Source organism: Lytechinus variegatus, chromosome 18 (assembly GCF_018143015.1).
Source record: "Lytechinus variegatus isolate NC3 chromosome 18, Lvar_3.0, whole genome shotgun sequence".
Lineage (NCBI taxonomy): Eukaryota > Metazoa > Echinodermata > Echinoidea > Temnopleuroida > Toxopneustidae > Lytechinus > Lytechinus variegatus.
The window spans coordinates 4579847-4593530 of NC_054757.1; the positions used below are offsets into that span (position 1 = coordinate 4579847).

A 13684-nucleotide genomic window follows, 5' to 3' on the forward strand; every position below is an offset into this window, starting at 1 on the left:
ATTGTAGTCTTATATATTTATCACAAGGTTTGCAGTCGATACAATTATATACTTACAGTTACACGTATACCGAAACTTAACCATGCTGCAAAGCAACACGCACGTAACCAGCAAAGTTATTAGCCACTAGCCAATGGCCGACTTAAAAGGTGACAAGCAATTTAAAGCTAGCATACACGCTAATAGACTGCTAGAAAACTTCCCTTCATGCCTATGACACGTTAATGTCACTAGCTACACGAAGATCAGTAGATAGCTACATGTAGTTTATACTAACTGTCAACAAGCTTGAAATGTCCGTGACTTATTTTAATGTACAACTGTACATAAGGGTCCACCCAGGCCTTCAATGTTTAATTTCATTTTTATGGTTGCACACTTGGCATGCCCAACATGTGTACAACATACACCTTGTTGTAAAAAACACATGTGCATGCCATAATGTGATTTCACATACATGTACAGGTACTCGTGCAATATAGGCCTACACATTACATCTTTACATTGGTCGGTACCTCATAGTTTTTCCAGGCACAGTTATACATAAAAATGTACTTGCTAAAAAAGAGATAAAGACGGTTTTGTAAAATAAAACTTGATTTAAATAATGTCGACAAGCCCCAGAAACCTGTGTCACCCCATAGGGACAACTTTGGGTCCTGGGTGCATACATACAGCAAGGCTTCACACTAAATTTTTTTCAGTCCACCACAACAATCAATATCATATTTTTAGTGGCCCGCAAAGTAAATTTAGTAGCCCTAAAACAATAGAAAACATTACAATCAAGCCTTGAAATAAGCGGGCGCTGAGCGCAAATTCGCGGTCATAACGCCATCAATTGCGCCCATGAAGCCCCAAAATCATCAAAATTTTGACGACCGGGCGCAAATATTTTCCAGGTAATTGCGCCCGCCGTGAGTGAGCAGTGAAGCCATATCATACATGTAACTTAAATATCTGTAAAGCCCAAATCAAATAACTTTCAATTTACGATAAACACAGTTTAAAATTGCCAAGTGCGTCTTTTTTTCTGTATCATAAAAAGTGAGCTACGTCCGTCTTTTTTTCTCCTGTAATACATGTGCGCGCGTTCTTCCGGTAGCGGTTTTCCATACTTCACCATGTGCAATTTCTAATGCACACATTTCCAGTTGGGATATCACAATTCTGTGATATAGTAATTCGAATTGCACAGGAGATAAATCCTGTTCACAGCACATACGATGTGCAAGTCTTTTATTTTATCCTCACAGTCGCCGACCTTGCTTGTCAAAACGGAGCCTTAATAATCCAAAATAACTTAGTTTATAGTTGTGAATTGTAGCTTTTTAATTTCTTTCCTGGAGAGGGGTAAATATCAGACAATAAATAATCAAACAAGGCTCCATCTAAAAAAAAATAGGACGCCGCGTGCAGTTGAGTGTGGTGTTAGCAAGCCAGTTTTGAGCTCATGTTGTCTGCCAGAGTTCTGGGTGAGAATTCTATCAGTAATGGGCCTACTTGATGGTGATTTTCCGTTTGAGATAGAGTTTAGATTTCATGTTAATTTTTGAAAACTGTAAAAAAAACTTTATGATTTCTTCATTGTGATGAATATTTAAGTTATTAATGAATACATTTTCACCAAATTCAGACTCTCCCAGAATGAAAGGCATTTTCTGTGGAGATCTGCGTTTTCAAATAACTTGTGAAAAACTTAAGGTACGTGAACCTACAATACATGTACATAGCCTGTGGCTATGTGCTGGAATTTGAATAGACTGAGTTATTTATTGATTTCGTTTCTTAATTTCTTTAACATAATTTATATGCAATCCAAGTGCACCTCACAGCCACAATCACACACAAACACTCACCCACTCCCGTGATTCAAACCTTAAAAAAAAACTTAAAATTATTTTTTTTTCTAAATTTATTATTTGATCTGAATTCTCTCTTTCTCCATCTCTCTCTATCTTTTTTAATTTTTATTTTATTCATTTATTTAGATTTTTTTTTTTGGGGGGGTTCATTGATCATGGTTCATTAAAAGACGAAAAATAAATGAGCCCATGTGTGTGTGGTTGTAAAGGGGATGTGGAGTGAGGGTGTCAAAACACACTTAAACATTTAAATCTGATTTCTTAAATGTTTGAATAAGCCTAATACTTAGCATATGCTATTCATGTACTAATTAAAAAATTGCAGGAACTGCGCTTACTATAAACAAATATGCGGTGTGGTTCACCGTTAATAAACATATTTTTTTAAATTGCCCCTGGTTCCAGAAAATTGCCCCCGCTTCCTGTAAAAAGCCCGTGAGCCGGGGGCAATTTAAAAAAAAAATTGCCCCCGGCTCACAGGTGCTTATTTCAAGGCTTGATTACAATTCATCAAAACTTTGATAGCTCATGCAGATACCCCCTCTACAGTTTAAACCTTGTTTGTGCATTTCATCCTTAAAGGTCAAGTCCACCTCAGAAAAATGTTCATTTGAATCAACAGAGAAAAATCAGACAAGCACAATGCTGAAAATTCCATCAAAATTGGTAATAAAATAAGTTATGACATTTCAAAGTTTCGCTTATTTTTAACAAAATAGTTTATATGAACAAGCCAGTTACATCTAAATGAGTGAGTCGATGATGTCACTCACTATTTCTTTTGTTTTTTATTGTTTGAATTATATAATATTTCAATTTTTACGAATTTGACAATTAGGACCTCCTTGCCTGAAGCACAAAATGTTAAAATAATGGAATTCCACGTGTTCAGGGAGAAATGAAACTTCATTTCACATGACAATGACGAGAAAAGCAAAATATTTTGTATTTCATATAATAAAATACAAAAGAAATAGTGAGTGGATGACATCATCGGTCTCCTCATTTGCATCCCGACCGGGATGTGCATATAACTGTTTTGTGAAATAAAGCGAAACTTTAAAATGTCATAACTCTTTTACATTTTACATCCGATTTTGATGAAATTTTCAGTGTTATGCTTCTTGTACCCTTTTTACAGAGGATTTTCTTAGCCCCGGACTATCACTAACCCCGTACTATCCTTAACCCCATACTATTTTTTTCCTTTTCACACATGCCAAATTGTTAATGCTAACCCCGGATAAGGAATGCTTGCTTTTCACAAACGAAACTCGCTAACCCCGGACTAGTGGTAGCTCATGCTTTAAATACATTTGTCAATCATTCGTAGTACAAGTACTTCACTCGTACACTTTTTACACACGCTAAAATTTCCTTAACTCCGTACTATAGGTGGGGCTAAATTGCCATTTAGCCCCACCTATAGTACGGGGTTAAGGATAGCCCACTTTCGTTTTACACTAGCGATCTTAACCCCGTACTATCGCTCTTAGCACAGCAATTGCTGGGATAGCCCTGCTTTTTTGCAGGGCCAAATAATCCCGTACTAAATGTGGGGTTAGCCCACTCTGCAAAAATGCTGTGTAAAAAGAAAGTGGGCTAAGCTTAACCCCCTTCTATAGGTGGGGCTAAATGGCAATTTAGCCCCACCTATAGTATGGGGTTAAGGAAATTTTAGCGTGTGTAAAAAGGGTATTGGATTATTCTCTTTTTATTCAAATCAATTTTTTGTCAGGGTGGACTTGTCCTTTAATCATGTCTCACTCAAAAAAAGGATACAACTCAGGTCCAAGTCAAAGCCTTTATCAATGAATCTTCGCTTCTTCTTGCTCACCATATTGCGCAACTTTGATGCCATTCTTGAGCGAATGGAGTTGCACAGAGCTGTCGCGATAATCCAAACTGACTTGTATTCCTGTAATGGGGGGAAAAACAGAAAATGGCTTTATCAACTGGCTTTAGATCTACATGCATTCAAAGAAGATAATACACATAAGCCACTCTAGATAGAAAATATGAAACTGTATGTACATGTATAGACGTCTGGCATCTTAGACTCAGTTTCACTTGTTCTCACAATGAGCGTATGAGATTGGAGACAATTTGGTTACTATAGATAGGGGAACTCGGGTCTGTTTGTAAATTAGAAGTTGTTAAAGGGGAAGTTCACCCTGAAGAAAACTTTGTTGCAAAAATAGCAGAAAAAATAGTAAAAATAATTGTGAAGGTTTGATTAATATCTGTTATCGAGTAAGAAAGTTATTAGAGTTCAAAGTTTAGGATTTGTGACGTCATAAACGAGCAGCTGCCCCATGTGTTACATGTATGTAATATAAAATGCATGAATTTCAAATTTTGTATTGTTCCTGATGACTTAATTTTGTTTTCTATTCATGATGGGGTGTGAAATGATTTGTCTATTGATAAACAAAAGGTAGAGTGAAAAACATGTTCAATTTTCTGAGAAAATGACATTTATTTGATTGTTTACCATTCGCTATATATGAATGCTGCTCGCATATGACGTCACAAATCAAATAATTGAAATTCTAATAACTTTTTAATTATTTGATGAATTTTTCTCAAACCTTCAGCAATATTTTGAATTATTTTTTCTGCTATTTTTACAATAAACTTTTTGTCAGGGTGAACTTCCCCTTTAAAGATGTATAATGTGAAATTTTAGAAAAAAAATTTGTAATTTTTTTTTTTTTGGCAGGAGCATGATAATTTGTAAACGTATTGACCCAGGCCTAGTTTCACCACAGATTAATTAATAGCTACACAGCTATTGCATATATATGATGTCATGAAAAATCTGCAATTTATCACAGGCCTACATTATTGTATTGAATTGATTTGAGCTTCTCAAGGAGAGCGATTTTTGAGCTCCACGAAATTATAAATGTGAAGGACTGCAATGCTAATGAAAGGAATATTGATGGAAATCACATCCAAGGACATGACCTTGGATTAATTTAGACCCTATTTTTACAAAAATTAATTCCTTAATGTGTCTAATATATGCTTTTTCACACTTTATTTTCTTAACCCCAGACTATGCTTAACCTCATACTATCCTTTTTTGGTTTCACACTAGGCGGTTTCAAACCGCCTCGATCACAAGAATCCCCGTTAAATTACGAGAACTTTTTAAGGCTAAAAAATACCCGCTAATTATTCCTGCATTCACACCGCCCCGAAACACATCCTTCGGGATAAGTTCCCGAAGTTACGAGCATGCGCAGTGTGGTCTGATAAGCAGGCAAGGCGGGAGATTCAAAATCTCTAGCCCAGCAGCCACCCACGCCGCCGCGCCCAACGACACGCTGGGATAAAAGTTCCCGTAATTTGCTTTCACATCGCCAAAATACCTGCGACCTTGGAATAATCCCCACGAAAGTTCTCGTAATTTCGCCAAGTACCTACTATTTAGCGGGTATTTTCTTTCGGGGAGATTACGAGTAGTTTGCTTTCACATTACCGAAATACCTGGTATTTTCTGATCGGGGTAAATTTCCCGATCAGAGAATACCTGGAACTGGCGAACTTCGAGGCGGTCTGAAACCACCTACTGTCTTTCTTAACCCTATGTACTATTTGCTTAGCTGGGGTTAAGCGCCTTAACCCCGGACTATCGCACATCTCATGAATATTGATGATTTTGCCACACAGAGCGTGATTAATGTGCAATTTCGACTTCTGTGATTGGCTAATGCCTAGCCCCACTTTTACTTAGAACTGTTTCATTTCACACTGCCATCCTTCAGCCAGGTACAAAAGGTATTAAAAGACTAAATGTTCCTTCCTTTCCATTCGAGCTACATGTGTAAGTCCTGATTTTCACCCCTAATTTTACTTGCCAGATACGTCTCAACATTTTTGTTCATTCATTTACAGTGTCTTTCTTTTTGTCTTATTTCCCCTTATTCTTAAATTGCCTGTAGTTTTCCTTTCTTTTTCTATGGTTAACATTTTTGATTCAGAGTATTTTCCAGTTTCCACACCCGAATAACCAGATATTCTACAGTGTAGAGATTATTGAGAGGGCAAATTGGCAAGCCAGACAATTGAAACCAAGCAGTGTTCTGATTACAATGAGCTTAATTAAAGGAAACCAAAACCCAAGAAGAGAAGCAATCTTTAAAGGTCAAGTCCACCTCAGAAAAAAGTTGATTTGAATCAATATAGAAAAATCAGACAAGCACAATGCTGAAAACTTCATCAAAATCGGATGTAATATAAGAAAGTTATGACATTTCAAAGTTTCGCTTATTTTTAACAAAATAGTTATATGAACGAGCCAGTTACATCCAAATGAGAGAGTCGATGATGTCACTCACTCACTACATGTATTTCTTTTGTTTTTTACTGTTTGAATTATACAATATTTCAATTTTTACGAATTTGACGGTTAGGACCTCCTTGCCTGAAGCACAAAATGTTAAAATAATAGAATTCCACGTGTTCAGGGAAGAATGAAACTTCATTTCACATGACAATGACGAGAACTACAAATATTTCATATTTCATATATTATAAAATACAAAAGAAATAGTGAGTGATGTCATCGACTCTCTCATTTGGATGTAACTGGCTCGTTCATATAACTATTTTGTTAACAATAAGCGAAACTTTGAAACGTCATAACTTTCTTATTTCACATCCGATTTTGATGAAATTGTCAGTATTATGCTTGTTGAATTTTTCTCTTTTTATTCAAATCAAGTTTTTGTTGGGGTGGACTTGTCCTTTGATATTGGAAAGAGTAAAATGAGAGGAACAATTTAAAAAAAGTTTCATCAAAATCGGTTATGAAATAAGCAAGTTATGGACATTTAAAAAGTCTTGTTGTCTTTCTATGGGGATCCTCAAATTGGCAAATGTGCTTCAAAATGGCTGATTTTGTGGACAACTCTCCATTTGTTTTGTACACAAATTTTCAGATTTTCCCCATTATTTTACATCTTTCACATTATCTCCTCCTGACCTTGACATAAGTGGTGTGAATTATATGTCCCCATGACATATGTTGTGCTTAGGAGGCAAGATGCAATTTGAAAGATGAGGAAAATCTAAAAATTTGTGTACAAAACAAATGGAGAGTTGTCCACAAAATCAGCCATTTTTAAGCACGTTTGCCGATTTGAGGATCCCCATAGAAAGTACAAGAGTTTTCACACTACATGTACCATAATTTGCTTATTTCATAACCGATTTTGATTAATTTTTTTTTTAATTGTTCCTCTCATTTTACTCTTTCCAATAAGATTGCTTCTCGTCTTGGGTTTTGGTTTCCTTTAAAGGGGAAGTTCACCCTGACAAAAAGTTTATTGTAAAAATAGCAGAAAAAATAAAAAAAAATATTGCCGAAGGTTTGAGAAAAATTCATCAAATAATTAAAAAGTTATTAGAATTTCAATTATTTGATTTGTGACGTCATATGCGAGCAGCATTCCTACATAGCGAATGGTAAAAAATCAATGAAATGTCATTTTCTCAGAAAATTGAAAATGGTTTTCACTGTAACTTTTGTATATCAATAGACAAATCATTTCATACCCGATCATGAAAAGAAAACAAAATTAAGTCATCAGGAACCATACAAAATTTGAAATTCATACATTTTATATTACATAACACATGGGGCAGCTGCTCGTTTATGACGTCACAAATCCAAAATTTTGAACTCTGATAACTTTCTTACTCTTTAGCAGATTTTCCTCAAACCTTCACCAATATTTTTTACTATTTTTTCTGCTATTTTCACAACAAAGTTTTCTTCAGGGTGAACTTCCCCTTTAATGATCAGCCCACTGGTATTACACCACTGATTTCCATTAGAAAAGCGAAGATGATGCCATAAACACCAGCAAAGGGTCAAACCAATATTGTAGCCCATTTGGGCTCAAGACCCTAAATAAAATGCACAATTTGGAGTAAGTTGGAGCAAGGGAACTATAACCACAGATAACCTTGATTTAATTTTTTTTACTTATTTTTCTCCCATCATACTGTCATCTTTTCTCACATTTTTTTCTATTCAATTATTTTGTATTTGCAGTATTGGACCAGGCCATCAATAGAACTTCAGAATGTCAGACCATGATCCTGAATTACATGCACTAATTATGTATCTGGGGAGAGAAAAAGAAAACACAGCTAGGTTATCTGCATAAAATCATGATTGAGATAATAATTTATAACTTATGTAATTTTATTCTTAACAATCGATTGACATATACTAAAATATATAACTAGAATAAAGTAATCAAATCTACTGCATAGCATAGTTTGTTTTATAGATCATTTTCCTTGGAATTCCAGGACTTTCCTCCACCTCGCAGACGTACACTGTCCCGGGGCCGAGAGTGCCTGCAGTCCGTGCATATTACAAGCGCACTTTCTGACTTTGCACAGTCACAGCTCAGAATACGCACAGACAATGCGTAAAAGTGAAATAAAATTAAAATTGCACTTGTCTTCATGAAATCTGTGTAATTTGCAGCTATAGACAGATATCTTTCTCTGCCACCCAAAATTAAGAAAAGTGATGTTAGACTCTGGAACAATATAACGAGGTGTTTAATTGAAGAAAGCAAAATGTTGGCTGTGGGCGTCGGTCGTATTTTGATGCACCATGGAAATCGTACACTATATTGCATTGTTGGCTGCTTGCATTTGCATCCGGACAATAGTGGTGCTATTGTTCCATTTTCAATCCCATGATCATTTGCATAAAAGTATTTGCGATAAGATCTATAGTAAAAAATTAAGTTAGTCTAACAATGTAATCTTTTTTTCAAGTTTTTACTTTTTTTCATTTTGACTTGACCACTTGTCTCAAACGTTTAGTTTAAATACAAAATTGATCCAAATGTCACTTGCCAAGGTTGACCTCAGATATAAGTCAAACAGACAGAATACTATTGTAAAAAATGAAGCCTAACTTTTATTTTCCTTGATTTATACGTGCAGCTCCGTGCTCAGCATAATAACGACACATACTTTAGCCCGGTACTTTCCCCGATAGTGAATCAATCAGTTTTCCCCGGCCCGAGCCCCGGCCTCGGCTGCACGCGGCCAGCACAAGACTGTCTACACCTGTGTCATTGCATTCACACAGCTCAGTACACATACACACCCTCACACACGTTGACAGCACACGTCACTCCCGGTTCTCACCTTCTTGTCTCGACTTTAATATTCTTTCCTAGAATATTCGATAAAACTAATCATGTCCAAGAAAGGATGAGGCTGAAATATTGAGGACACTCAAAGTCACTTCTCACAGTGCCGGACAGGTACAAACAACAGAAAATAAAAATCCAAACATAACTTCCCTCGAAACGAAAAAAGTTTTCCACGGTAAGTGCAATTTAAGCGGAACAATATTATAAACAGAGAAGTTTGTGATGCGGTCGGCGGTCACCTTTCACAGCTCCAAATAAAATGTTTTATACGCATTGTAAAATAGCTCTCCTCACAGCCATTTACCCTGCATGCCTGGTCTTGCACTGGCCAAGTCGTGCTTAAAAAATATGCATTTTGAGGTATGTGTAAACTTCGTGGTAAACACAAGAAATCTGCCTATGTTTATGGCATTATTATTATTTTTTTCAACATTAATTTGATTTAATTTGACACCCATCAAAAAGGGAATTCCCCTGGTTAATTACGAGAACGTTCTATTTCCGGCAGGAGGCCTACATTTTTACTGACATTGATGATCATCCCGCGTCATCATCTTCTGAGGGAGTGTCGGCTGTACGATGCGGGGCACCCCCCCCCCCCAGAAGATGAGTGGAAAAGAATTGTTACCCATTAAAGTTACATGAAGACTATATAATTGGTATAGCGTTGGTAAAGGTCCGGGGTAAATGTACATAATTATCTGAATAGCTTTCTACGTTACAATCTCGCATCCGCTTCATTTATTGCTACCAAATCCGGAGGGGGGTGGGGTGGGGGCGGTGGTGGCATAATCACCCCCCACACACACTTTTCAAGATAGAAAACAAATAATCATCAAATGATTAATACTACTGTTAATGTGTGGAATCATCTTTAAACGGAGTCAAAGTGTCTAAATTGGCCTAATTTTGCAAAAATTAATGGGGTGAGGAGGCGACGCCCCCCTTACACTCTAGACATCGTCGGTGAGTCTTTCCTCCCGGAAAATGAAGAAAAGAGGCGTGGGGAAAATAGAAGGAAAGGATAAAAAGGAAATAAAAAGAGGGAAAGAGAAAAGACAAGAGAAGGAATTCAGAAAGAGAAATTCAACAACAAAAACAGGCGCGGATCCAGGAGGGGGCCGAGCCGGCCTCGGCCCCCCCCCCCCTATTTTTTGACAACCTGAAGAAAAAAAGTGTACTCTTTGACTTTTAGCTCGCACATCAAGCTTTCATTATTTTGTTTGATTTACACAAATTGTTTATATGTATCAAAATTTTGTTTGATTTGTGAGTTACCTATCCTCTTTGGAAATTCTTACCAAAATTTGTCAAAATGCTCCTTTATCATGTCAGTATATCAAAAAATTAAGCTCGTGCTTCGCGCTCGCATTTAATAGTTTGAAACACACAGCTTGTTCTTGAATAAAAACGCACTTGACCTGAAAACTGGACAGTCTAACTTAGACTGTCCAGTTTTCAGGTCGGAATATCATAATATATTGAGCTCGCGCTTCACACTCTCATTATTTAATTGGTGATACTTTTATCATCTTCATTAATCACTAAAAACAGTCATAATTGAGTCCCTTTTCACGTTGTTATAGCAATATTTCGGCTCGAGCTTCGCGCTCGCATCGTTTAGCTGGTTACTTATCTTTTTTCATGATTATAAAATCTCTATAGAATCTTCAGGTCTAAGGACAAAAAATATCAAAGAATTTGAGCTCGCGCTTCGCGCTCGCATTATATATTAAGACCACATGAGATACCTTATCTTGTTTATAACAATAAAACAACATACTTTAGTCTTTAATTAGGACTACCCCAGATTATAGCGGTCAATCGAGAAAAATGTTAATGAAAATATTTTCGCCCCCCCCCCTATTGGCGAAAGCTGGATCCGCCCTTGAAAAAGGGAAACAAAGTAGGGGAGAAAAGAGAGTGATGGTGTGGGTATAGGGTTTTGAGAAATTGACATGATTGAAGATCTTCATTCCAAAAGGGGCTATCCACTTTTGACCAAAATTCATTAAAAAATATATAATTACATGCATCTTATACGTGGGAATCAAATTCACCATATCGTATGCATTTGAGAAAAAAAAAATGTGAAGGTTGGCAAAAGTTCATTGCAAATTTGAGTTTTATTCCAAAAAGAGCTAAATCCACAATATGTCTTTTTGGTTAATTTTGCTACTTTACAAAAAGTTGAGCATTTATTTTAAAGGCACACGGTGTGGATACACGGTTAACACCATCAGTGCAAATTTTGATGAAGATAACAGAATTTCACTATTTTTTATGAATATTTTTGGATATAGCTCCTTTTGGAATTAGATATCGAAAAGTCACCGTTCTTAGAAAAGATGAAAAAAAAAAACGTTTTTTCCTTTTTGTAATTTTCAAGGGATAAACATCAGAAAAGATGTGAAATATAGGCCTACTCTGCTAACAATATTTATGTGTTTCGCCAGTTTAATTTCCCATATTAAACATTTTTAAATTGGCTTTTTACTCCAAAATTTTGAGCTAAATCTATGAAAAATATAATTTAAAAAAATCTTAAAGATTGATGATGAATTTTTGATTTTTTAAAACATGATTTAACTAGTAAAATAAAACAGCAGTGGATAAGGGAAAGTGGTGAATCCAAAACCTTGATTTACAGAAAAAGGCCCAAAATGGAATTAGCTCCTCTTGCAATAAAAGTCTGTAATACTAATAAGGTACAATGTAACTTATGAAATGACCAGGGGAGGGGTAAATCTAAAAAAAAAGACATAGTGTCATATATCATTAATATGCTATTCGGTTTCAAGCAGGAATTTTTCCTTTCTCCATTTGTTTCTAAGCAAGTTTTGAAAGGAATGGTTTAAAGTAGGAAAAGTCGGATAAAAATAATGATGGCCAGAGGCGTACCGTGGGTCTCGGTTGGGGGGTTGCACCAGCAAAATTTTGAGTAACTTAGTGAGCGCGCTTGCCAGGTATATATTGACCTAGTAGAGACATTTTAAGGACAGTGCCATTAAACTGATATGTTTGTCACTTATCAAATAATGCGACCGCGAAGCGCGAGCTGAAAATTTTAGAAATTCAGACCTAAAAAAGGACATTATAAGCAAATTTTTGTAATCATGATACGCACCTGTCTCGCTAATCAAAAATACGAGCGCGAAGCGCGAGCTGAAATTTTCGTATGTATATATATATATATATATATATATAAATGTAATATATATATATATAAAATAATCAGGAATGCGAAACAAATTCACGAGTAATGCAGTTTTTGTAATGCCAACAATTAAGTTCTTTTATTAACTCTCCAAATTTTCGGTAGACCTCTACCTTCTTCAGGGAAGATTCGTGAATTGTGACAAGTTTGAATGACAGTTGTTTTTATTAAAGCGTGCGCGATCTCAGCGGGACTAGGGTAACTGCTGCTAGGTGCGCAAAATGCTGTTATTATGTATATTGCGCGCTTTTTGGTAAAATATCATTAATGACGTAAGTTACGTAATATACGTAACAATAAAAGAATATGATTTAAGTTTTGTAACAATGAAAAGATTTCGTAATAATAAGAGTGTCTAGCTGAGATCGCGCACGCTGCACATTGCATAGAGAGATCATAATAAACATGAAAGCTGAATTAAGGAAATTAAGGCAAAGGGGAAAGATAATGGTTATCTATAGAATGTGAATGGGTTGAGCCAAGACATATCCTTGTTGAGGCCGTTTTCAAACGTGCGGCTTTTGACAATATGTCTCAGCTCAGCCCATTTCCGTTCCTCTGCCGATCTGTATCCTCCGCCGAAGATGCAGACTTTGATATCTTTGACAGAGTGATTAGGGAGGTTGAAGTGTTCGGCCACAGGAAAGTCCTTTTTGTTTTTGGTGATGGAGCTTTTGTGGTTATTGAATCTAGTGCGAAATTTGGTGCTAGTTTCACCAATGTAAGAGACCCCCGGGCATTTGGAACACATTATGCAATATAAGACATTCTGTGCGTCACATGTGTGGTTAGGGGGGTGGACAGTAAGGGACTGAGAAATTTTTACTGTGCTGTCGGTAGTTAAGTGAGTGCACACTTGGCATCGTGGCTTGCCACATCTTTTGTTGCCTTTAGGGGGCGAAGGCTTGGGCAGTTCGCTGCTTACTAGTAGCTTTCTAATGTTTGGGGGCTGGCGTTGCGAGTCCCTTACTGTCCACCCCCCTAACCACACATGTGACGCACAGAATGTCTTATATTGCATAATGTGTTCCAAATGCCCGGGGGTCTCTTACATTGGTGAAACTAGCACCAAATTTCGCACTAGATTCAATAACCACAAAAGCTCCATCACCAAAAACAAAAAGGACTTTCCTGTGGCCGAACACTTCAACCTCCCTAATCACTCTGTCAAAGATATCAAAGTCTGCATCTTCGGCGGAGGATACAGATCGGCAGAGGAACGGAAATGGGCTGAGCTGAGACATATTGTCAAAAGCCGCACGTTTGAAAACGGCCTCAACAAGGATATGTCTTGGCTCAACCCATTCACATTCTATAGATAACCATTATCTTTCTCCCCTTTGCCTTAATTTCCTTAATTCAGCTTTCATGTTTATTTTGATCTCTCTATGCAATGTGCAGCGTGC

At 36.6% G+C, this 13684-nt stretch overlaps 1 protein-coding gene across 2 annotated transcripts in view; it reads right to left on the reverse strand.

The window, feature by feature from the left end:
• The window catches only part of LOC121431612 (phosphatidylinositol 3,4,5-trisphosphate 3-phosphatase and dual-specificity protein phosphatase PTEN-like), a 49674-nt gene extending 40385 nt beyond the window's left edge, over positions 1 to 9289 (reverse strand). Inside the window, exons 1-2 of one of the 2 annotated variants that reach the window (XM_041629179.1) lie at positions 9054 to 9289; positions 3648 to 3783 (exon numbers count right to left, since the gene is read on the reverse strand). In XM_041629179.1, the coding sequence (XP_041485113.1) occupies positions 3648 to 3726 (79 nt within the window). In that variant the 5' untranslated portion in view covers positions 3727 to 3783; positions 9054 to 9289. The other variant, XM_041629180.1, reaches the window with a different exon arrangement.
• Positions 9290 to 13684: the final 4395 nt, after the last annotated feature.